The sequence below is a fragment of the Solanum lycopersicum genome, chromosome 7 (genome assembly GCF_036512215.1).
Source record: "Solanum lycopersicum chromosome 7, SLM_r2.1".
Lineage (NCBI taxonomy): Eukaryota > Viridiplantae > Streptophyta > Magnoliopsida > Solanales > Solanaceae > Solanum > Solanum lycopersicum.
In genome coordinates, this window is record NC_090806.1 from 5,305,520 (window position 1) to 5,332,644 (window position 27,125).

Here is a 27,125-nt window from a genome sequence, read left to right on the forward strand (position 1 = left end):
GATAAACACAAAGAAAAGAATTGGCCTTTGGCCATCACTTACCTTATACCTATAGGCTTATAAAACACAACTCAAGCTACTAAACATCATATATGATTGTCACAAATTGCAATAATATAAGTACAAGACCAGATTAACTACTCATAACCATTAAGTTCTCAAGGAAATGCTTGCTCTTTTCTTCTTTTTCCAATCATCCTTCTATAGATTCCAAACACATGAGCAGTTAGAGAAAACAATGATTCTACTAACTAGAATGAAACGGCCTGTGCAAGCAGATAACATTGCAGAACTGTTTTATATTATTTGCATGCACCTAGAAACAAAATATAGTGTCAATAACCTTTATATAAGGAAATCAGATGTCTACCAACTCAGATGAAGTAACTGAAATGGCCTGCAGAGATTAGGTATTGACAATAAGCAGCAGCATCTTTTCTCACATTTCTATCAAAATTCACATACAATGGGTACTATTTTATTCAAACATAGATAGTTAAGACGAGACGAGACAAAATTGAGACAGGATCAGGGCATATCTGAAGATGACACATTCTAAGACTGCAAGTTTCAAATAGCAACAAACATCAGCGCTGCAATTGTCACATACTAAAAAACAGATCTTTGAATTGAAGTTGTACAAAATCAACTAGTCAGATTCTAATCTTTGTCTTCGTCAACTTCAGAACCAACTGTTGGAACGGCACTTTTGGTACTTTCAGGTGTCGTGATGCGTCCAGTCATAGGATCAACTAATCGAGTGTCCCGTGGACCGCCTTTTTGTCCCATAGCCAACATAGGTGGAGGAGGTAGTACGCCTGCTCGGAAAAGAAGGCGTTGAACTGGATCTGAAGGCTGTGCACCTACGGATAACCAATACCTGCAGAACCATAAATATCAGGAAAAGAATACATGATTGTATAATCCTGACAAATATCTGATGATTAAGAGTATAAGAACCTATAAGCTTTAGTTCTTGCAACAACTACAAAAAATCCCAGTATAACAATTTGATCCCTATTTTCCATTTAAACCTGTCAGACTAAAAGTTGTGCGGCCACAATCTCATAAACAGGAAACAAGTAATATCAGCTTCAGAATTTATCATATCATTAGTTATGCTCCTGTCTTGTATGAATCAACGCGCACCAGTAATCAAGCACTTTGAGTTTTCATCCCTACAGTACTAGCCACCTTCCTTTTCCTGACTGATGATCGGTCATAAGTCATCTGATACACACTAGAAAGGAGTTTCAGTCCCTTCAAGAGGTCCACCTTGCAAATAGCTGCAAGACTGCACACCTTTATTTGGAATTATATTGAGCTTTTTACATAAAATTGCTTTATCTTAAAGCCTGTTCTAAAACATTAATTAACTTAATCCTTTAAATGACTCATGAGAATAGTAGCAAAAACAAGAAAGTCAGTACTAATGTTTTTCTACAAATTGGAAGAAAAAGATCCGACATATATCAACTACAATTTAACTCTCTAATTAACCCAGCCAAAATGAGTCCCTGGAGCAAAGTAAAGGAGTTAAAAAAGAGATACTAACTAATAAATGTCATTTCTTAATTTGTCTTTTCAGTGTTACATGATCATTTTTAACCTTCCAAAATCACAGCCACACACTCCTAATACGCTAAGCCAAGTCCACAAATACATATTAAATTATGTGTAGTATACAGCACACTCAACAAATGAACCATCTTATCATGTTTATGGTCCATGTACACAATTAACAGAAGAAACAAGAGAATAAAGATGTAAGATCTTTGATTATACCAAACACAACAATCACTAATGTTTCGCCCCATCTGCACCCAAGCAAGTCCTAAACAATCATTGCCACTCGAAGTTAACAGTGCAGCAGAGAACCATTTATTATTCTCATCATTATGAACGGATAACATCATTCCTATTTCCCTTAAAGATGACAAACCCTCATCTTTAGAAGCAAAAAAATCAAGAAAGTCTAAAACAGCAAACCATTAACAACTTCCCAGGATGAGTTAGCATATTGTTCACCAGTTCAACCAGATGAATTTTGTTTTTCCAAAGATGCATCTCAATCAAGTGGGCCAGCATTCAACTTTTCACGCTCTCAACAAAATGTACGCAGAAATAACTCACAAGAAATTTATAGCACAAGAACTCATAATTATAATTTTCTTTTAGAAGTAATAAATTCTTGGATGAAGAACCTAAGGGGATACAAGACATACAACTAAGTATACAAAGCCCAAAGGAATACGTAACACCCAAAATGACAACCCCCGCCCACCGACACACAAAAAAATGAGGGGGCTACTGTGGTATAATGCTACTGGTCTCTGAAACTAAATATGTTCAATGAATTTCAATTGCATAGTTATCTTTGCCTTTTCGCCAACATAATTAACATTGGTCCATAATCTCCTTAGCTCCAGTTGCACCTATTCCATACAACTTCCTCGATAACTAAATTCAAATAGCTTATTTGATCCTTTATACATATCTGACAATAGTCACCCTACAAATTAACCAAAACACTATATATATATATATATATATATATATATATAAAATCACCCTAGAAACTCCCTTAACACTTCAAAGTACTGCATTAAGTCAGCTCCCTGTTCCGCTCACTCATTCTTTGAGGCAGCTCATGAGAAAATTGTCCATTTTTGGTCACTGATTAAGGCACTTCTGATATGCATCTGACAACAATCTGGTTTGGCCAGCGTATTCAGTCAATCGCTAAGTCAACTATATTCTTTTCAAAGACTACCAACGAGATGGACAGAAAATTTAAAATGACCAATTAGCAAAATCTGATTTACGCAACTACAATGTTATTCTTGATCCTACAGCGATAAACCAGTCTTAACCGTACCACTACATAGCCATACAAGAATTTCAATGATTTTCCGGATCAAATAAGCTCTGCCTAAATAGAAAAGCTATACTAACGTTGAGCTTCCACAGCCTGCAGAAGCAACTGAACTATTACCTTTGAGTAGTGTTACATTATTCTTTGTCAGACAACAACAAAAACAAAAGCACAATACATGACCTGAACTCTAAAAGGGTTCACCCTTTAACTTGTTGTCAGTCATCTCAACTTTAATAAGAGAGAAAAATGCAATTCAAGAATCTCCAAATTACAAAAGGAAGACATGAAATTGGGAATCAATCACAACAAAAACAACAAGTTTGGAACTTTACTTACTTCAACCTATCAAAATTAAGACCCATCCGTTTACCACCATCTTGCCCTGTACAAAAAGAAAATTATACAAACTTATACATCAGCACCTCAACAAAACAAACAAATATTTGAATTCAAGACTCAAAAACTGAGGTTTCTCTCAACAACAGTACAAATAAAGCTAAAAGATGAAATTTTTTCACATGGGGTTAATCCAAAGTAAGGAGAAATGAGTAACAAAATCAATTTTCGATGATAAACAGCATAATCAATCAATCAAAAAATTGTGTTTGTTACCTGGTAAAGGATTGTAATAACCAAGTACTTCCAAGTGTTTGCCGTCTCTCGGAGATCTGTTATCGGCGGCCATTACTCTGTAAAAAGGTTTGTTTTTGCATCCAAACCTCGATAACCTTAATCTTACCACCATTTTCAACTGCTCTCCGGCGAATGAATCAACTGCGACTGTCAATCCGGCAACGAATTGTGACTCTAGGGTAACAACAACACCCTTTTTCCCTTTTTGTTACAAAAAAATATAATACTTACTACTAATGTCCCAATTTTTAATTTAAATGACACTTTTTATTTTAATTTCAAATAAATTATAAGATTTTTAAAAATAAGTTATGATCTAAAAATGTACTTATTTTTACCTAGTTTTATTAAGATGTTTTTCAAGAAAGGAAAAGAAAAACAAATTATGATAGTGTGTTTTCGTATTAGGAGTTAATACTTATTATCTATGATACTTTTTAATATAAAAATATATTTTTTAAGGATAGATTAAAATTGAAATGAAAAAGGTATTTTTTGTAATACAATAATAATAATATATTTAGTAAAATTTTATTAGATAGAATTTTTATTTTATATATAAACTTATCTTTTATATAAAATTAAATGAATATAATAAAAATAATAAGCGAAACAGAAAAATAAAATAAAATAAAATAATTGGTTCATACTAGTAATTTGGGAACATAGCAATCAAAATTCAAGTAGCAATTCATTTATACTAGGTATATTTAATAACAATATAAATTATTATGGATAAGGCATATGCTTTTGGCCTCCAAGTGTGTTGGATATGAATTTAATCGAATTTGATAAATTTGATTTAATTTTGAATTTATAATGATAAATTATTAAATATGTATAAATTATTAATCTAAAACTTAAAAAAGATAGAATTTCAAATATATAAATTTTAAATTGTCACTCCGCTTCCGAAGAGAAGGTAGTATTGTAGTGTATATCTCCTGCTTCTTGGTAATTGTTCAGAGCATCATAGTTGCCTTTTAAAGCATTTAAATTTTTTTTAATCTAAAATACAATATAATTATTCGTAATAAGTGAAGATGTTAAAAGGGAACAGGGTAGATTTAAAATTACTTGGAAGGAAGTTGTGTTGAAAGACCCACAATTTCTTGGTATCCATATACATGCAAACTAAGCAAAAATTAGGATATAATGGAAGAAAAAGATTTAATGGTCAATCAATTGATTGAGAATCATGAAATATGATCGTAAGATCTCAATAGTGACAAACAATACTAGATAATTTCTTCATTTGTCATAGACTTAATGGACAGAATTACGTGATCGTGTGTAATTAGTCGAGTTTTGATAAAGTGGTTCAACACTGCATTTATTTAAAAAATAATGATATTATCTTGTTTTAATGTATAAATCTTTTACTATCGCACCTCAAAAAGAATATACATGACCATCACAAAAAAAAAAAAATCAAAACTAACAAACATAACTAATGTAATTGCACAAGTAGATTTTAGTGGATAAAATGTTTTTGAAAGACCTTTAGATGTTCAAAAAAGGTTTGAGAAATATAGGAGTAAAAAGATGTAATGAAAATAACAAAGGAGAAATTAATGACAACAAAAATAGTAAAGATACGCAAAGTAAAAGAAGCAATAATAATAGTAAAAAATTGAAGAATAAGATAATGATAGAATGACAAAAATAATAGTTTAAGAAGAGGAAGGGATGTGGGGGGGGGGGGGGTATAAGGTGAGTAGAACTCTAAGAGGAGCATGTACTGCCTAATCATCTCTTGTCAATTCTTCTTTGGCGGCCTACCGTTACTTTTATCTCTCTCCTCTCACGTTTAACTTCTCACACCTTCACATTGAAGCATATGTAATTCTACTATTCATGTGTTTGAACCCCCATTCCTGAGTTTGTCTAAATTTGTTTATAGAACATGGTTTTGTTTTATGATTTCTTCATTTTTTTTATCAAGTACAAAACAGTAATTCGATTCCTCATTGATCCCAAGTATTTATCTTATATGGGGAATACATTTTGAAAAAATGCTAAGCAGATGACTTTATTTCAAGTTCAGTACTCTGGTTTCTCAAGCATAGAGGAATCATACCAATTTATTTTGAAATTGGTGATTAAACTCTATTACGATAAATCGATGACTCTAGCGTTATAGAGAATGTCTTGAGACTGAGAATCAGAGCATCAGCAGTCCTAGAAATCTCATCCCTAATGAGCTAGAAGTGGAATAAGCGCTTTTAGCCTTTGATAATTTGACATCACGAAGAAGACTGTAATATAAATGATATCTGGTGAAAACTATTTCCTATTTTGAAACAATGGTTATGTAGATATCTTGGGGATCAGGGTGTATTCCCTAAAGCGTCAATTAGAGACATCATTTCCCTTCTAGAAACTAATGTGTAGTAAGGGAAAAATAATTACTACAATAAGTGTTTGTTTGGCCATGCGATATGGTCTCATGATATGGCATCATGATATGAAATCATGCGATGAAATTGAGTTTGTTTGGACATGCGATATGGAATTTTGGTGTTGTGTGTTTTCTCATAAACATAAAAATCTCATAAGTTTTAAAACTATTAAAATAGCCTCAATTATTTATTCAATATTATACACAAAAATCGTATAATAAATTATTACAAAGTTATTTGTTCTCCACTTAAATAATTGTTTCATCAATATATTTGAGTAGAAATGAAACACCTTTCACGGGCTCTTCAAGATCTTATTACTAAACAATCGTGAAGTGTAAGTTAAAGTGACTATATGTCGGTGAGAATAAAAATTTTAAAAAGTAATGATGTGATTATAAATTTTATTTACATGTGAAATAAATGGTTAGTAGATACAAACGTAGAATCTTAACAAAATATAAACTCGTTAATCAATTTTTGTATTAAAATAAGAGAAAAGACATAAATACACCATCGAAGTTGTTTCATTTTGTCATAAAGACACCTAAACTTCAAAAGTGTCCTATCACCCCACTAAACAACTATATATCATTGTAAATGGGTCATGTTTACCCATTCCCTCGTCTACGTCGTGCGCGTGTTGCTCACTCCCTAGGATAGAATTTACCCGACCCGACCCTTATCTTTTGAAGAAAAGTCGTCTACCTTCTCTTCTCATCACCCATCACCAGATTAGTTAAAGAATTGGGAACATCCATGGAAAATCCGAAGCCCTTATAAACACACATGCAATTAACAAGACAAGAAGCCTCTCTGATAAGTAAATGAAACTGAAACGACATCATTTTTACTGGGAATCTCCCTTCGTCTTTGTCAGGTATATCCATTGCATCATTTATTAAGTTTAACAAAACGGTGCTCATTCTCACCATTGTATCGATAATAATCTTCTGGTTAGTGCTTGTTTTCTCATCTTGAAGTATGGAAAGCAAACCCAAAATCGAGTGCATTGGTCGTCTCATCTCATTGTTCATTAAATTCTGAAACGAATACCTTGTCTGGCTTGCCTTCACAACATTCTCCTTAGCCTGTTGCTGCAAACCGTTCCTCGCTTCTAGTTTCTCCCTCATTAACTCTTCAAGAACAGTCGCATGGGATAGGGCCACAATCACCTGATCAACAACTACTTCCACTATCTCCATCTCATTATGGCTCCAATCATCATTTGCACTCGGAATAACCAAAACTAAAATAGCATAACGAGCGTCAATCAACTCAGCCGTCACACCTTTGAAATCTAAAGCAACATAGTTCTTGTTATAAAAATCAAAATATTAGGGCTACCACATCTATTTTGGGTTTAAATTGGGGAAGATGATATAAATTGATGAAATAATTAATAATAAAGAAAGAAAATGACATGTGGCACTTTTAAACTGGTCAATGAAAGTGAAAACTGGTCCATGACGCGCCTAACGTGCGTGTAAACAACCCAGACGAGGGAATGGGTAAAAATGACCCATTTACAACGATATATAGTTGTTTAGTGGTGTGATAGGACACTTTGAAAGTTTAGGTGTCTTTATGCAAATATGAAACAACTTCGATGGTGTATTTATGTCTTTTCTCTTAAAATAACTCAAATCATGATATGGTATTCTCATATGATTCCATATCATGGTTTTTGGAGAATATGGTATCACATCTCGTGAGATGGAATCAGCGTAAAATCGCATGTCCAAACGCTGATTCTATCTCACAATACCATATCATGACATGATATTACATGATCAAACGCCTATTAAGTACGAGAATAAAAAATAATCAAAAATATGGATGAATATATAAAAATCCATAATAGAACTTAGGATCTTAAAATTTTGCCCTTCTTTTTTCCTTATTGCAAACTGTACTTGCACTTTTTGGATGCTATAAAGTATTATGTTTTGTCTAATAAGATTTGAACTTAGCTAATACGAAATTAAGGGCTATACAGTTAAATTTCTTTCTAACAATTTTTTTCTTTGGAAAGAGTCGAACTTAGTTATTCTAAAGTTGCTGAGGCTTATATAATAAAATATCATTATTATAAAATTAAAAAAAAAAAAATTGTCTTGAAAGAGTCAAACTTAGCTATTCTGGAGTTGTAATTGTTTGAGTCACATACTGACCCTAAAAAATATTGGCGTAGTTATTTGTCATTTTGAAGATTTTTTTTTTACCGTTGACAGCTTATGTCACCATTTTTATAAGCACTTCAAGCCCACAAATAAGGTTGAGACCACTTGACATGTCATTTGACGAGGGGGGCGTTTTAAAGGTCATTTAGTCAAGCCTAAGGGTTTTTAAGTACCCACAAAATAAGGTAGAAAGCAACATTTTACGCCAAGTATGGAGGTGTTTCTATCACTTCACTTTATTTTATTTTATGGTTAAAAGTCACTTATCTCTATTACACAAACTTGGATCCATTTAGATTGGTTTAATTTAGTTGTTTTTAAATCAAAATAATTTTTAAACAGTATGAAGTGTTTGAATAAAATTAAAAAATAATTATAAATGTTTAACTTTTAAGTTAAATAACAAAAAATATATCGAAAGCCATTTTCTAGAAACAAGTCACAAGCCGAAGTCACTCTAAACCTGCTGTTAATTAGCTAAGGCCTAAGCCAAATGGGCTTTACGAATTACGATAGTAGATGTTTTAATAAAGCCCAAAGTTTGGAAGAAAAAAAAACTTTATAATATTAGTTATTTATTGGGAAAATTGTATATAATAGCAAACTAATAACCTAAATTAAATGGAATAGCTAGGGTTTGATTTAATTGTGCTCCATAGCAAACATTAGCTAAAATTTGCCAGCGTCTCTCTCCCAAAAATATCGCTCGCCTCTCTCGCTTTATACACAGAAGTGTATAATTCTGTTTCTGTTTTGTATAAAGCGAGAGAAAATTGTATATACACATGCAAAAATGTTTATCTTCGTGCTATACACTTAATTATACAATTTACAAACATTTTACTTCAAATATTGCAGAGAAAAAGGCCAACGAATTATACAATTGCGAATTATACAATTGCAGTGAAATACAATTTTCTCTAGCTTTATATAACAGAAGTGTATATATTGTGTTTCTGTTTTTGTATAAAGCGAGAAAAACATATATCTTCTTGCTATACACTTATAATTATGCAATATACATACATTTTAATTCGATTCAACTGTATGCAAAGCAAATTATACAATTGCAGCGAAATAGGCCAGCGAATTATACAATTTAGGCCAGCGAATTATACAATTTAGGTCAGCGAATTATACAATTGTATATGTATAGCGAATTATACAGTTTTATGTTTGCTATGAAGCGCAATTATGCAAAATTTGCTATAGAATACAAATATGAATTTTTTGTTTGCTATATGTGAAAGTTGCCCTTATTTATTTATGTATCAATTATGAGGAATTTATATATTATTCTATGCAAATTTTAATTATTTATATATTATCCCTCTTAATTTATACATTTGTTAGCTATGAGGATTTTAAATTGCTAATTGAATATCATGTTAATTTTTCATGTAAGTAATTTACTTCCTAATCAGATATCAAATATGAGGCGAAACTTTATTCTTACATAACTCATTTTCAAACTACCTATCAAAAGGCCTCTTAAGATGTCGGTGTTGGCTATGAAGGTGGAGGTGTTATGTATTGGAGTTTAAGGAGAAGACAATTAATTTGAAGCGTCACTTATGTAGCTTGTTTATCTTAGTTTCATTAAAAATGTTTTTAAATATTTTTAAAAAAAATTATTTTTTTACTGACTAAACATACATTTAAAAAATGAAAAATGCCATAGAAGTAATTGAGTGTTATAGTTTGAATTACTAGGTTTTATTTCCAATTCAAATTTATGTATAGGCTAAAAGAATCAAATCAATGAGGGGTTGTGAACTGTAATTCGTTTCGAAATTTTTATTCTCGATTTGAATTATATATAATTAAATAATTTTTTAAAAATAAAATGCCCATTTATATAGTTTAGGAGCAATTGATTTCGTCTCCGTCTTAAGAGGCAACTTTTAATCGATAGACAGAAACTTCGACGAACCAAAAAGAAACTGTCATTTTCTCTTTATTTCCTTATGTTGGTGGTTAGCAAACAATTTTTCAGAGTAGATAATGTCCATACAAAGACAAGTATTAAAACAGAACTATTTCAATAATTTTTTTCTTATATATAAAAACATTTAATATATGAACATAGACTTATGTATAATTAAATATTGGCATGTGCCATTGCAGAGTACTTTTTTTATATCATTGAGTAGTGCAGAATATAGATAAATTTTGTGCCCTTTTTGAGATAACATTTGGACCCTCAAATTTTTTATTTAAACTTTTTTCTATATGGAATTTATTTCTATACATTAAATAAAATAATTATAGGTTTACTTATATTATAATGTAGGGTAACTAGGTACATATTTTGATTGACATATTGACAATTATAGTAGCTTACGCGTGCTTTTTTGAATCAGTGTACTTGTGGATAATTAATTGAACAGTTAGAAATGAATCGATCGGTTCGATTTGATATATTTACTTTTATTTTTAAATATGTTAAATTATTTTTAAAAAAAAATAATAAAATTTTATTGTTGTTCAATGGTTAATGAAACAACATGCTTGAATTTCATAATTATATTCTCTCAAATTAGAAATATTCATTACCACTAGTATTTTTCCAAATCCCATTTTCTATGAAAAATTACTTTGATGCCTACTTTTTTAATAAATAATATGATTTTAATAATAGTTTTTATTTTTTATCATCTATGGCAATATTATGATAAATCGAATATGTATTAGACGTAATTGCATGCAATATAAATGTTTTTAAATATATTATATTTATTTAATAAAAAATTAAACACAATATATTATAAATATATTAAAATATGTGATAAATGTACTATCTATCTACCAGACATCTTTCATATGCACACAGGCTTCCCTCTTAATAGATCAACTCGAGTGAATTGTGCTTAGACTCTTTGTAAAACTGCACCAAATAATAAACTCTGATTTTCTCATTACAAAAGTTTTCGGGACATGTATTTTTTTCTTCCACAAAGTTCAATCAAAGATGTAGAAAATAGTTACAGTTTACTGTCAAAAAATATTATTCATGAATAAAATTTATAGCAATGTATTTTTTTAAAAGAAAATAGTCTAAAAGTACTTTAACTTTGACCGAAAAAGTTGTTACACTATCAAACTTTATGAAGGACCTTTTACCCTTAAACTATTTAACAGTGTAATCTCAAGGTATTAATAGTTACGCAATAGTTTTTATGTCCACCTGGGTACATATATATATTTTTAAAATACACTATTAAATAGTGCAGAGGGTGAAAGATTATTTCCAAAGTTTGATATCATAATATTAATTTCGATCAAAGTTTGAATATATTTCAGATCTTTTTTTCTAGTTTTTTAAATTATTCTTTATAATATGTATTAAAACTATATTACAAATGTATTACAAGTGGTCAGTAAATAACTTTATTTAATACTCTCTCTGTCCCATTTCATGTGACAGTTTTCGTTTTTCGAAAGTGAAACAGTTTAACTTTGACCGGACATTTGCGTATGAAATTTTCAAATTTTTTAAAATGAAATATATATATTTGTTAACTATCTTAAGAGTACTATAAGATACAATAATTGATAATTCAAAATGTCAAAAAGTCTATGAAAAACTTACCATCAAAAATAAATATATTTAAATCTCAAAATGTAAAAAGTGCCTCGTAAAAAAGGAACGGAAAATGTATAGCATATCTATGTAAACTTTTCTTTCTTGTTCTATATTTTCTCTGTGGAACCAAAGGGAAGGGACATTTTGTTAATAGGTGGGCCAATTTAACTAGCTTGGTGGGCCAGAAGCCCAGAACAGTCTTGCAGGAGTTAATATCACATGGATAAGGACAAGGAAGCCCACTTCATTGGAAAAATTACATAGTAAATCTTTAAAAATCATTATCATATCTCTATTTTTTCTTTTTTTCAACATTTGAATATATCACTCTACCTTCTTTAGATAAACTTTGTTTATGTATAATGTAATTGGTATAAGTATTATTATTGATAAATAACTTCAGTTATTTTAAACTTAATTAGAGTGAATCCAATTTATATTTATGTATCTGTATATATTTCATGTATCATTTGCTATGTGTCAGACGATCACAATCCAAATTCATAAGTCTTGATGGAACCTATGTTATCAACCGATAGGTAACTCGACTTAAGACTTTTACCAAGTCAATTCAATATTAATAATGAAAAAAGTAAGTGACAAGTAGAAAATCCCAACAACTAAGTCTTTCATAAGTATTAAATGCGAAAAAACTAAACTACCATCCCAAGATTTAGTGTCATAAGTATAAGAGTTTCTAAATTATGATACAAGTCCAAAACAGAATGACAAACTTAGACGTAAGGAATTTTTTTTCTAAATACTAAAATAAAATGATAACTAAAGACATCGAGGGAAGTGTGGGCTACAGAACAGCCAAGTAGTTCACCACAACTCCAAGATAATCCAGATCAAGACTGAAACTCCAAAAAATGCGCTCAAAATTGAAATACAATCTAGACCACAGAAGAGTGCAACAAGCTGTAACATCTCGTAAATTGAATTATCTAATAATAAGCTAAGAAACCAAGAATAATAATTTTTGGAAAAAGTAAGGAAATCTGGAAAAATTTCTAGCTTTCAAAAGTGAATTTTGTTCATTTTCAAACGGACATAATTTCTAGCTTAGAAAGAGTTTGGATGAGTTCTTTATATGGTTGAAAAGAACTTGGGAAGATCTTTCCGACGTCGCTGAGTTTGCACAAATTCGATGTCGTATGAGGGAGATATGCCATTCGGAAGTTGGGCTATTGAATTGAGGAAATCCTATCCGAATTTTAGTAAGGGCAAAGTTATGTTTTCATCCTAGTATTGCATAATTTGTTTTAAGGGTTAATTAGGGGTAAAGACTAAGTCCCAAATCAGTTTTACAAAAATTAAGAACGCTTATGGCTTGGGAGAGAAGAAGAAAAAAGAGGAAGATCAAGAATTGTCCAAGAAATGTCAAGATCTTTGCGTGGATTTCGTCGGGAATGATCCCTATCGAAGTCTGTGAGATCATTCGGTGTTGGGTACTTTCACCCAATACAGCAAATTAGAGTTTATTTGGATGAAAATCTTGAGATGAAAAGTTGTGAAGTTCTTGTTGGTTGAATTGTAGTTGATCTCTAGTAGTTTTGATTCATATTTCTGGATTGTATTCGGGTCTAATCTATTGGGTATTGAGGTATTTAGGGATCGTAAGTGTTTGGGGTGGGATCCATGGATGTTTAGGAGGTTTAGAGATGAAAAATGAAGAAGAAAAGTCGGAGGTCCCGTTAGATAACCCTTGGGGCGCCGCGCCTGCCAAAGTGCCTTAAATTTCTGTTTGACAGGCCCTGGCGCGCTGCATCAAGACCCCTTGAGACCCCGTTCTTTTCTATCTTTTCGTATTAGTTCCTAAGGGATACCTTTCGTTCCTAGTTGACTCCAACACTCTAAAGTACATCTAAACATCATGAAATCATCCTTAAACATGAGATTATGATCCTTGAATCCATAATTCAATTCAAGGGAAGTTAAAATCAAAGTTAGAAGTCAAGTTTAAAAGTTAAGATGAGTTCTTAAAGTTTTTAAAGAGTCTTAAACAATCATTTTAACTTTGATTTAAGGCTCAAGTTACAAGTCGAGCAAAGAGAAAAGAGTTGAGTTAAATTCTCAAAAGCTATAAGAAAACTAAGTATTCCTTAAGACTTAAAGTTTCAAGTTAAATAAAGAGCAACACTTGAGTTCATTTCTCTAAAGTTATAAGGGGGACTAAGTATTCTCTAAAGGTTGATAAACATTTCACATTTGAGTTAAAAGGCTACTAAGAAGTTCCAAAAGAGTTTTGAACTAAAGACGTGAACATTGATTCCAAGAGGAGCTTTTAAAGCTAAAGGGTTCAGTAAATTATCTCAACCCAAAGGAAGAAAGTTTTATTAAAAGTGTGAGCTAAAGCAAGTTTTGGAAGTAGTATTGAGCACAGATGTGGGGATGAGAGTTTAGATAACTTAAGTCCCCATGTAAACCATGTAGCCGTCATGGGTATTAACGTGTCATACTTTTTAGATGATCACGTGAGTTTAGCCAGTGGATCCACTAGGTTGAGGATGCTTTATGCGACAGCAAAGTATAGGACACTTCTGGCAGCGTATACGAGATGATGTATCATCACTTAGGCTCATAGTGGTGGTTGTCGGTTAGAGAAAATCCCACAGAAACTATACTACTTTCATGTATAAGTAAAGTTGAGTTTATTATTGTATAAAGTTGAGTTTATTATCATTTCATCTTTAATAAACTTAGAGTTTACACTGTTTTACCAATTTTTTATATATATATATATATTGCATATGTTCTTATTGCTTTATATGGAGTTGTTATCTTATGAGTTGAGCAGAGCCAAGGTAAATTCATCCTTACTCCATTTCAAGCTTTATAGTTGTGTTTAGCATTCCAACTCGCATACTCGTACATTCAATGTAGTGATGCCAATTGACCTGCATCGTTTTATGATGCAGACATAGGTAACTAGGATTATCACGGAGCGCTTCGTTGATCCAGATCGAGCTCCAGAGTCAGTGGTGAGGCTCCTTGCATTTTGGAGGACATCTTTTTCATCTGTTTTACTAGTTTAGTTTGTTTTTAGGGTGTTGTGGGGTTTGTCCCAACATCCATCTCAGTCAGTTTAGAGGCTTCGTAGACAATTAGTAGTTCAGATGGAGTCTATTTTGCTTGTTGAGACATAAATGTCATTTTAGCCAAAATATTACATGAAGTATTTCTTTTAAACATGTTTTATTTCTTAATTAAGTTGAGTTGAGTCTTCCGCTGAGTTAAGTAAATAGACCAAGGGTTCGCTTGGGGGTCAGCAATGATCTTCGAGTGTCGGACAAGGTTGTAGGCTCCGGGCGTGACACAATCGTAGTATGAATACGAAACCACGTGTACCCAATATATCTCATGGATCGACAACAAAAAAGTAGTGACATGAGTATATAAGAAAATGATTCCTAATTTTTACAAATCCACATAATACTTATCAATCGAATTTTCATCAAATAGGAATAATCAAATGTCACGTAATGTTCACACATCAATGAAGCGCACAATCAAATAAGAATGAAGGATGCAATGCAATGTGACACCATCAAATGATATGTCTCTAATGCTCTCTCAATCGTATATACATGATACTCCTCGAAAATACATTGAGAGTGCATGACTCATGGGGACTTGCGAGGTCCATATACCGACACATACAATATTCACGTATTTATACGGGCGATCTCAACGCAATATCATAAAATCAAACAATTTTCGCCCAATCCATATGAAAAGTACTACTAATTCCAATCTTGTTATATCAATAAAAAATATATATTAAAAATATTAATCAAAATTTATATTATTTGACTCTAAAAAAAAAAACTATTTTAACTAAAAAGGAACCGAAGGAGCATTTTCTCTATATTTTAGGGTATAATAAGGAAATATATTCTGTTAATAAGTAATAAATTATTTCAAGATATTAACCTTTATTATCACCCATGAATGAGAAAAGTTACTGAAAAGTAGAAAAAGCTTTCATAAAATTTCACTTTAATCCTTTCTTGGATCCCAACACGTGAACATAAGAAAAGTAATTAAACTTTTCTGAATTTAAAAACCGAAAAAATTTCATTTGGCATAAATTTTAAAATTGAAATTCCAAAATTTCAATCTTTTAAGTTGTCACTTTTGTAAATTAAAATTATATATAAACATATATTTTACTTGAAAATGAAATTCATAAGTGAAATATATTTCTTTGGAAGTTGGTTTGAGCTAATTTTTGAAAATTTTAAAAATATTTAAAAAAATTTATCAAATTTTATAACAAGACTTTTGAAAATAAAATCTTATAATATGATTCTAAGTTAAAAACACAAAAATAAACATGTGAGAGAGATAGCAAGTAGCAACAACTAAAGTGGATCAATTTCCTAAAAAAACAATATCATTTCAGTGTCACATCAAACTCACATAGAGAATGAGATCTACTTATGAGTTATATTAGAAGTGAATTCAGATTTTAAAGTTAGTAAATTTTTTTTTAAAATTTATTTATCATTTTTATTAAATTTAATATTTCATAAAATTAATACATAAATAATATTATTCTTTCTATTTTATCAATGAAAGGTATAAGTCTTAAAAGTAGGAATGTGACCAACATAAAATAAATAAATAATTAATTTCTGTTCATTTATCATTTTTATTAGTTAAAATATATTTATTTATTGAAAAGTAATTTTAAAAAACCAATAAATAAGGATATAAAATGATGATATAAAAAATAACAATAAAAATTAAATTGATTAAAGCTATTAGATTCGTCTGAACCCGTAGAACGTGAGTCACCATATAAGGTTCAAAATGTGGAGTTATATGCCCACTTGAATCCAAACTAGTACCCAAGCCTCATCCCAACTATTCCCTAGATTTGTAATGTAGTTCTATTACATGCTAATTTTAATATCATATTTGAACATAATTATTAGTTTTTTTTTATTTGTTATATTTTTTAATAATTAATTTGAATAATAATTAATATTACATTAAATTATAGTTATTTAATATTTTAATTAAAAAATATAAATATTTAAAAACTATACGAAAAATACTAAAAATTATAATTTTTGCAGATTAATATGATAAAAAAATATATCATAAAATATTTGTCAAAGGTTCAATAATTTAACACTAAAAAATAAACTATGACAATTAAAAGTTGATAAAATGTAATTTTTTAAACTCAAATTTAATATTTGAAATTCAATTTTACTCCAAATCACTTACAAGAATTCAAATGTTTTTTTAAAATTGTATGTATGTCCAAATACAACGATTGAACAAAAAATAGTTAAATATAACTATTGAGCTTTACGACGATGAAAAATTACTCTCAAAAAATTATTCGAAAACACCACATGATAATAAAAATTATAAAAAAAAATACTCAAACAATGGTTTCTAACACTTCTATCAATTAATTAACAATAACGATACGCAATTATTATGCACGTATAGCTTAATTTTTACTTTATTATAATAATTAATTGATATAACTTGATATACAAATATTATTTCATAGATCTACACCTTCAAACGATAGGACTAAGATCCACATATATTATATCATTCTCAACTCTAATTATGAAATTGCACTGAATATAAAAAAGATTTTTTTTTAATCTCTTAATCAATTGATATGTAAATATTAAATCAAAAATCTATATTTTTATTACGATAGAAATAAAATCTACGTATATCATATTTACGATCGCTTTGTAGTTTGGTTGAAAAAGTGAAGTGAAATTTCCTTAAAATTGAAAAAAAAAAAAGTTGAATGTACTAAATTGGTAGATTCCACAAAGTTGAAGAAGTACTGTTTTGGTCAATACTGTAGATTTGGATTCTGACATAAGTATGATGGAAAAAATTCAGAGATAATTAAATTACTCAAAAGATTACTACTTACCATTATAATTACTATCTGACCTCATAAGTTTCAGAGCCTCTACACAACTACCTCTTTGGATAATAGTGTTTTTGTTTGATACGCTATGACATAGCCGGTGATCTCAAACGATTGTAGAAGTATATAATTTTTAATAAAAATATTTAAATTTGATGAAAATTTAAGATATATTTCAGTTATGTTACAAGATCGAAGATATTTTTAAATTTGATTAGTCAAAAAAAGAAGTATTCTTTAGATTGTCAATAATTTTAAAATGAAAATAATAATTCGTGTTGAGTTTATAAATGTTTTTAAGAATTCGGAACCTAAATAAGCTACAAAAATATAAAAGTAACCAAAATAAGTCATTATTTTAGTATGTAACTAAAATAAGCTTAGTGGAAGAAAAAGTTTCACTTTATCCAATTTTCTAAACGTTTTTCGTTAGTGTCATAACGTATATTTTTAATATAAAACGAAACTTTTTCCTACACTTTATAAAGTGTAATTTTTTCTTCCACTTTATAAAGTAGAACTTATGCTTACACTTTATAAAGTGGAAGAAAATCTTCCACTTTGTAAAAAATTGAAACTTTAAACGGTATGCCTTGTGAAAAATTGATTGGATATTTAGCGTTGTGTTTGGGAGGACAATTATAATAAACGGTATTTCCGTCATATATAATTTCACCATCCCAATAAATTGAAACTTTAACTTTAGGCATAGAAGATATTTTTTTAAAAAAAATGAAATGAAGAAAAATAAAAGACTTTATATTGTAGGTGCTATCAACTATGTTTAAACGTTCTTAAATAGAGATTGGAAGATTTTTCTGAATAAAAAAATAAAATGGATAATGTAACTCTTTTTTCGTTTTTATTATATGTCAAATCATATAATTGTAGGACAACATTAAAAAAACTTTTTCAAAATGTGAAAAATATTCCTCTTATAAAGTATAAGAAAAAGTTTCACTTCGTAAAGTGGAAAAAAAAGTTTCACTTTATAAAGTGAAAGGAAAAGTTCTGTTATATATTAAAAATACGTGTTATTACACTAACGAAAAACATTTAAAAAATTTGATAAAGTGAAATTTTTTCTTCCACTAAGCTTATTTTAGTTACATACTAAAATAGAGACTTATTTTGGTCACTTTTATATTTTTGTGGCTTATTTAGATTCCGAACTCTGTTTTTAATACTTCCTCTCTAAAAAAAATTCAAAGTGAATGACTTGCATGAAAGATAATACTTTCTCCATTGCCAAATATTAATTCATTTGACAAATTGGATTTGTTTCAAATTAAAAAAAAAAATAAGAAGTCATTTATTACTTTATTTAGTTTAAATCTACTCTTATTGTTTCGATTAGTAGAGTATTTTTGTCCACACTTAGATTACAAATTTAATATCCCTTGTTTTCACTCTAATACATGATTGTAAGCTTATGAATGATGGGTGAAAGGAGTTAAAATTTAGGTAATGTCACTATTCAAAGTATATCCTAACGTGACATGATATTATAAGATCTCGAGATGTTAAGAATGTAAAAATTAAATCGATTAAATTTATATTTTAGATACATTTTTTCGTAATAGTGCATCTATTATTTGGAAATCTTTGATACAGCTCTGATTAAGGGGTATTTTAAGCCCCTTTTCATGTTTGTAATAGACATATTATATGATATAATAAGCAAAAATAGGAGTTACTTTAACTAAATATTTTTTAAAGAGTTATTTATGATTTATTTTTTCATGTAACTTTAGTGTGATATGACTTCCTTTAAAGGTTGCGAAAATACCTTGTAATTAAAAAAAATAAAATATATCCATAATATTATTCTCTTCTTTTTGAAGCTGTATTTTGATTTATAAAATAATTCACTTTTAAAATTCCATTTAAATACATCCAGATACATTAGTATTTCAAATGTTCTTAACAAAAATATAACCCAAATAAAACTTAACTTTTAAACCTAACCAGAGGTGGACATGATATGGTATATCACGAATTACTATATCTAAATTACGATATCAAAAAATTTCAAATATCATACCATACCATGACCATCCGTATCAATAACTCATAAAAAGAATGCCAATTTAACAAAAGGGTTTTTCATTCCCAAAGTAAGAGGTTTTGGTTCAACTTTTTTCAAAGTATGCACTAAACATCCCTTTTTGGCTTTCAGTGTATTCTATTGTTGTTTGTGTCTAATTTATTTAGACAAGCCAATGAAAAAGAAATCTTTAACATAACTGATAAAATTATTATCACGTGATTAAAAAATTACGAGTTTAAATTCTGATAACATCATCTTATAGAAATGCAAAGTAGAGCTATGTACAATAGATCTCGTAGTTACGTGGATAGCAAAAGTTTGATGCTAACTGATAAGGTTATTTACACGTTGACTAAAAGATCATGAGTTTGAAATGCAAGATAAAGCTATATACAGTAAACCATATAGACCTATGCAAAGCGAAAACTTAGTGCATCGGATTACTTTTTTTTTGCCAACCAACCAAAAGGAATATCAGAAAATGATGTCAACTTAACACACAACCACTTTATCAAACCTTGAACATTTACTAATATCACCAAATTTGATTCACTCAAGTCACATGATAACTAATTATTTTTGCCAACTAACTCAAAACTTTTTTGCATTTCACAGAAAAGAAAAGAGATTTTCAAACTTGAGAGTTCAGTCTAACAACACTTTCCCTTTTTTTACAATCTTGGGAAGTGACTACTATTACAACACATAAGTACCCTTCCTAGGTAGTCAAGAATCAATAGTAACCAAAACCTAAAAAGTGGTAAAACAAATTAAAAAGAACATGAAAACAAGGAAAGCTTGGACATGAAAATGGATTAATGAGGGTTTAGAAAACTAACTTCCTACGCGAAGCGGTTAAGAGGGTAGTTTTGAAGCCAATCACAGCAAGGTCTTGAATCGTTTCGACTATCAAATCCTTGAATATCTGCCTTTCCATGTCCAAAACAGCCTCGGACATCTCAACCGGACAGTCTCCCCAACCATTGACAGTGTCTTGAGCCAGGTCTTTCTTGAGAACTTCACAGATGATCTCAACCAAATTGTTACCACTTTCCCTTTCTTGGATTCTTTGGAACTCCGTCCAAATGCCTTCGAGTGATGGCTTTGCTATAGATGAACCTGACAAGGAAAATGCTTTCCATGGGGGAAGTTGTCTGTTTCGATCAAGAATTTCAGTTATAGTATCGAAGATCAGCTTCCGTTGGAGTCTGGAGACCTTGGAGGTGTCCTTTCCTTTGAGATATTGCTGTTTTTCCAATAATAAAAATACATCAGAGTCTTCAGGCAGATAACAGGAAGCTCTAAGGATGTCCGAAATGTAACCAAGATGAGTGTCATCCATTGAATCGTTACACTTTGATCTGACAGGTGAAAATGCTGAGAGCCATATTTCTTCCTCCGATTCCCCTGAAACATCTGATTCAGTGTTTAAGTAACATTAGCTATAAACACAAGCATATATATGGAAATCTTATCAAATGTATATGGAAATCACCAATACTTGAAGAAAGTATTAACTGTTTACCTTTGAAATCGATGTTCCTTTTCATAATAGGCGAAGGGGATGGTGAGTCGTCCCTGTAGAATGATGAGTCAAGAACTGACACCGGACTCGGTTGTGACTCAGGGGCTGTCATCTCTGCTATGCTATTAAGAAGCTTATCGCACCTTTCCAAAAGGCTCCTTCCTACATTGTAATCTTCCAAATTTGATCTCTATAATGCCACATTTCAAGAAACAACGATTAAATTCAAGTCATTAGTGATTACTATATTATCTTTCAAGATAAATTTAGTTACTTGATTTGTTACTATACCTCCGCATCAGTTTGGAAAGATGAGCTAACGGTACTTTCAGAGATGGAAGATGACTCGTCCTCTGTAACAAACGTTGTGATCTTCTCTTTCTGCTTACTCTCTGTCGTTTCTCTTCTGTTTCTAGGTGATCGCTTTGCGCCATTCTGCTCCAAACTGTTTCTCTTCGAACTAAGCTTCGGTGATTGTACTGGAGAAACTCTTCGATTCTCAGCTGGCTCTCCTGCTCTTCTACGACTATCAACATTCAGATTCTTTGGTTTGGCCACAGAACTAGAAAGCCTCACACTGTTTTCTCTTTGAGTTGGTGAGCTGGAATCTCTAGATCTTAATGGACTCCGAGCATTTCGTTCAGTAGCAGGCCGTTCCCGACATGGGCTCACAGATGGAAGGCTTTCACTAGAAAGATTGAGTCTCCGACCAATTACATTTCGGTTTCTCAAGCTTGAAGGGGATGTACCATTTGCCATTCTTCTATGACTTGGTGAAACTGATCTCGAAGGCCTCATAAGTACTATTGGGGACTCATCAGATGATAAAGTAGGATCATATACGAAATTCCGGTGGCCAATCTGCTCAGACGGTCTTTTGTTATGTAAGAGTCCTTTGAGTTGCAAAGCCTCAAGGATTTGCTTCAATGTCTCAAGATCTTTAGAAGGCTCATCAATTCCTCTCATCTTCAGTCTCTTGTCAATCTCACCATAGAGTGAGACCGTCTGCTTTGGCTCCGGGAAAATGTCTGCTGTATCGAAGAAAAACTTCCTGTGCTGAGGTGACTTCCACGGCGATGAACTTAAACTTCTGTTAGAAGCCTTTTGTCTTTCAGTGTTCTCATTCTTCAGCGGATAACCCATCCGGTCCGTAGGTCTTGCATTTGGCATTGTGCTTCTACGTTCATTCACTGCATTGTCTTTCATAGCATTGTTTGATACGTTAGCTCGAGTATTGTTTAGCTCTTTGAAATCCACATTGTTTCCATCCACATAACGGCCATTAAACAAATCTCTTGAAACTCTGGATTCTGATGCAGATCTTCTCAACTCCGATTTCGGTAGAGTTTCATTGTTTGATTGGGGTAATGGTTCAAGTCCCATTAGCCTTGCAATGACACTCGGGCACGGACGTTGATTGTCATCACCATCAGCTACTACTCCATCCTCAGTATTCTCACCTCTGTTAGCTGATAGAACTGAACCCTTTGTTCGTAGCTCCCTCGGTCGAAGACTTCCTTTAGCATCAACAACAGCTCTACTGTCCAATGAGAGCCTCGGAGCTTCTTTGCAGAACTTCCACGAAGACCTCGTCCCTTCTTTTACTTCGAATATAGGAAGAGGGAGCGGTGACTTTGGCGGTGTCTCTACCGAGACAGAAACAACTGGCTCAACAGAAATGACACCTACTGCAGCCTGCTTAGACTGATCCAGACTTGGCTGTGGTTTAACAAGCTCCTTTGAAACCGCGGGCGATGCAACAAACTTATCGGACTCAGACACATCATCAGGAACCTAAACATTCAAACAAATACCCTCACAATCATCCACCAATACAAGCACAATGCATACAAACACAATGCATACATCTAAACAGAAACTTATCAATCAATACAAGACATACCGTAAAATGTGGCAAACGTTTCGTCGAATAGAGTCTCTTCCCAGCTAAAATGTGATTACGATCGAACAGCTGAAGAAATCCACCCATACAACCCATTCTCCTATCATCCATACCATCCATATTGCCACCAGATAGATTGTTCTCTTCTTCTTTTCTGGATCTACTACTTAACTAAGCTCCTGATGAACATTAATAGTCAGTCAGTCCATAATGACAATAAGTTAATTTACAGTGAAACAGCTTTAGTTCATAAACCAATTATTTATTACTATTATCAGTACAGCAGAATCCATTAAGATGATGTAGACACTACTATGTAAATTGCTTATAGGGTGTTTTGTTTTGCAAAATCAGGTGACTAATATGCATATCCTTCATTATCATACCTTTAATATCAAATCATAAAAAAAATGAAGAAACAAGTTTCAAGATTGTCTCTTTTTTCACAGCATTGAGGTCTATTAATCTCAATAATGCTAAAGAATCAGAATGATACAATATATACACATCAGATTCAAAAGGGAAACAGACAAATGCAGCTAAAACTTACTGGGATCTGGATTAGATAATGCTTTCAAGAGGCAAAAAAAAAAAAAACTTGTTTGGTCATTGAAAGAACCAAAAATCTAGCAATTTTTACTCCATTTTTTTTATCAATTTCAAGATTTCATCAATTCACAATGCCATTACATAGAAGCAATGAACATACTTCCCCCAAACTTTAAAAAAGATAAGAGATCCTTTAATTTGTCTATGTTTCCTTCAATTTGGAAATTCACTATTTAAAAAAAAAAAAAACACATTTATAGAAACCCATTAAGATAAAAATCACACCTTTACATAAATCCTTCAAAATATGAATGAAAATCACACATTAACACAAACCTAATTAAGTAAAAAAACATAGCTTTAACACTAAATTTTGCTCATCTTTGTTGTACTAATTGACATTAATGCTGAAAAAAAAACCCAACAATAAAACTAGATGAAAATGTCATTTCACCACTCAAAGAACAAGAAGAACAAGAACCCCATTGAAGCAAAAAAAAATAAAAATCAGACCTTTACAGAAATTTGACCTTATTTTTTGGTGAATTTTTTTCTTTGACGAATTGAATGAGAAGATGGGTGAGATTAATTTCCAAAAAGAAAGGAACCCAATTGAGGAAATAGGAAGAAAATCATGTCTGAAGCTTCAAAAGAGAGAGCTACACAGATCTGAAAGTGGAAAAACAGTGTAAAGAGAGTAGACAATTCAAGAAAAGGAAGTGGTCATTCATGGCTATAAGTAGTGATTGTATATGTGGCTAAGTTTATAGAGTTATAGGCAAGTATGTTTAGCTATGGAAGTTCCCAAACGATTTGAGGAAGAAAACAAAGAGGACAGAGAGAGAGAGAGAGAAGAGGAAGAGAGAGTGAGTGAGTGATACGGGGGGGTGGGGGGGTATCATTGTTTTGTGATGCCAACTTTGAAAGAACTTAGACCGTCAAACACACATTTAACAAATTAATTTACTCCGTCTCCGTCTTATTTTACGTGATAATATTTAACTTGATATCATAATTAAGAGAGAAAAAATACATAATCTTCATGTGTCTTTCGTTAAACTTTATATTATTTTTGATTGATACAAGGTTCATATATGTCATTATTTGTTTACAAAAATATTTTCTACACGTTATTAATTAAAGTCACTTTATATAAGAGAGAAAAATGTTCAAGTATGTTATCAAATTTTAAAACAGAGTTTATTTGTGTCATTCATTAAAAGTTTAGCTCATCAATGTTATTTCAGTTAATAAATAAATAATGGCATAGATGTGTTTTTTCTCAAACGAAAATAACATTGATGAGTCAAACTTTTTAAAGGGTGGCATAAATAAACACTTTTTCAAAGTTCAATGATATGTTTAAGCTTTTTTTAAAAAAAAATTAATTTATGATCTAAAATAATTTTAAGATATTATATGACATTAAATTATTTCATTAAGGATAAAAAAAATGAAACAAATGAGTTTTATGTTGGCAAAAGTTAAAAACTAATAATTAAAATGTATTTTGATAAACATTTAATAATAATTCATATAAAAAATTCAAACATCTATAAAAAATAAGAATAAGAAGTGAATAACTAATAATTGAGAAATATTTCGATAAACATTTGACTATAATTTAAATATTGTAAACTCCTACACATAATAATTTAGATATATACAAAACTTTAAAATTATATATCTGGTGTGTTTTTACCCTTCATTAAAAAAGAAAATACTCAAATACAAAGAATTTTGAATTTTAAAAAAAATAAAATTGTGTTTTCTAAGTGTAGCTATATAGTGTTTATTATTTTTAATAACATGATAGCAATTATTAGGGACGTAGCTAGTATTGTCCAAAAGGAGTCAATTAACGAAAATTACTTTTATAAAATAAGTCAATTATTTTGTGCGCATATATTATGTGTTGAATTTCATTAACATTATGACATCACATAATAGTAGTTATACACCTAATCCACTAAACATTTATTAAAATAAAAATATTACTTATACAATACTATTTAAAAGTCGAATATCTTTAATAAAATTTCTAATTTTTTAATTATGTAGTAGTATTATTACAAAAAAGTTTTAAGCAATTAAGCCATTAATTATTGTATAAAATGGTTAAATTGGTTAATATTGTAATTTATATATATATATATATATATATATATATATATATATATATATATATATATATATATATATATATATATATATATATATATATATGGATCATTTTGATGGAGGAAGATATAAATAAAGGATATTATGTGAATCACGAGATTGGTTGAAAAGAAATTTATTTTGATAAATGTACAACATGTTGCAGGCAAAAGTTATACTAATTTATTTTCTTATATTTATATATATAATATATAACAAGTGCATATTAAATGTTTATACAGATATCTATTAAAAATAATATTTTTTTCTCTACGAAGTAAGGATAGAATTATACGTATATATTTCATTTTTCATATATTTTACTTGTAAAATTATGAGTTAAAAGTTTTTTTTTTTGTTTACATGCATATTAAATGTATATGTTCATGTTTCTACAAATATATATTTATTATTTTATTTCTCATCTCGTAGTTTCATTTTTTTTAAGGTTGATATTTGAATTTTATTTTATTTTTCTTATCTTGAAGATACATTATTGGTAGATCAATATGTGAGTTCAGAGGTTGGGACCAAGAATAAGAAAAAGTACTCTGAATAAATATAAAGTTTTAATAACTATTGGTGTATATAAAGTTTATAATATTCGATCTTATATAGCATAAATTTGATATTGGCACATATATTCATATTCTAGGCTAATATAGCATATTTGGAACTCTTAGCTAGGAAAATTTGCAATTACAATGTTTCGAACGCACACTAAATATATTCATTTATGTACAAAAATTATTAGATTAAAAATTTAAATCGCATCAGATGCATTCGATGCGATAATTTCAATCGGAAAGGTATTGATGGTAGAGAAAATCGATTTCTAGCTTTTATAATCACACCAATAAAATATGTATTTTTAACGATTTTCATCCGTCTCTCCACTATAAATATTTTTATTTTTTTTAACAAGTGTATTTTTGCTATGGTGAATATCTATAAATTTAACTTTGCATCTATATTGGACCCCCATTTGTCCCAACTAAAATGAAAGATACTAAAAACTATAGATATGTCACTTTCTTTTGCATGTAGTTGAACTTTAATATTCCTGTGTTTTTACTTTTTTAAAAATCTTATATTTTTGCACTTAGATGTACTTCTAATTGAAGATTCATTTAACAAAATTTACGTTAAAAAAACAAATTAATTAGAGGAATAATGACCATTTAAGAACAAATAAATAATGAGTTTTAATTTTTGCTCTCTTTTTTCGAATTTTGAGAATCAAATAAATATTTCTTTAACCATAAATTTTTCATATGTCTTTTGAATATTTGAATTGTCAATTATTGTCACTCCTTTTACGTAGTTACAGTTATAT

The 27,125-nt window shown here is 30.2% G+C and overlaps 3 protein-coding genes across 8 annotated transcripts; all 3 read right to left on the reverse strand.

The window, feature by feature from the left end:
- Nucleotides 1-660: 660 nt before the first annotated feature.
- On the reverse strand, nt 661-3,623 carry rps16 (30S ribosomal protein S16). Its single transcript, NM_001247515.1, is given in 3 exon segments — nt 661-880; nt 3,215-3,260; nt 3,491-3,623. Coding segments are annotated over 3 exon segments (399 nt in total).
- Nucleotides 3,624-6,617: 2,994 nt separating this feature from the next.
- LOC138337186 (protein EIN4-like) lies at nt 6,618-7,118 on the reverse strand. Its single transcript, XM_069286817.1, has one exon. The coding sequence runs from the start codon at nt 7,116-7,118 to the stop codon at nt 6,618-6,620; it is 501 nt and encodes a 166-aa protein (XP_069142918.1).
- Nucleotides 7,119-20,210: 13,092 nt separating this feature from the next.
- Nucleotides 20,211-24,551, reverse strand: TRM5 (TONNEAU1 recruiting motif 5). 6 transcript variants are annotated; one of them, NM_001372252.1, is given in 5 exon segments: nt 20,211-21,068; nt 21,178-21,367; nt 21,469-22,971; nt 23,081-23,259; nt 24,160-24,540. In NM_001372252.1, coding segments are annotated over 4 exon segments (2,403 nt in total). In that variant the 5' UTR covers nt 23,201-23,259; nt 24,160-24,540; the 3' UTR covers nt 20,211-20,478.
- Between the last annotated feature and the right edge of the window lie 2,574 nt (nt 24,552-27,125).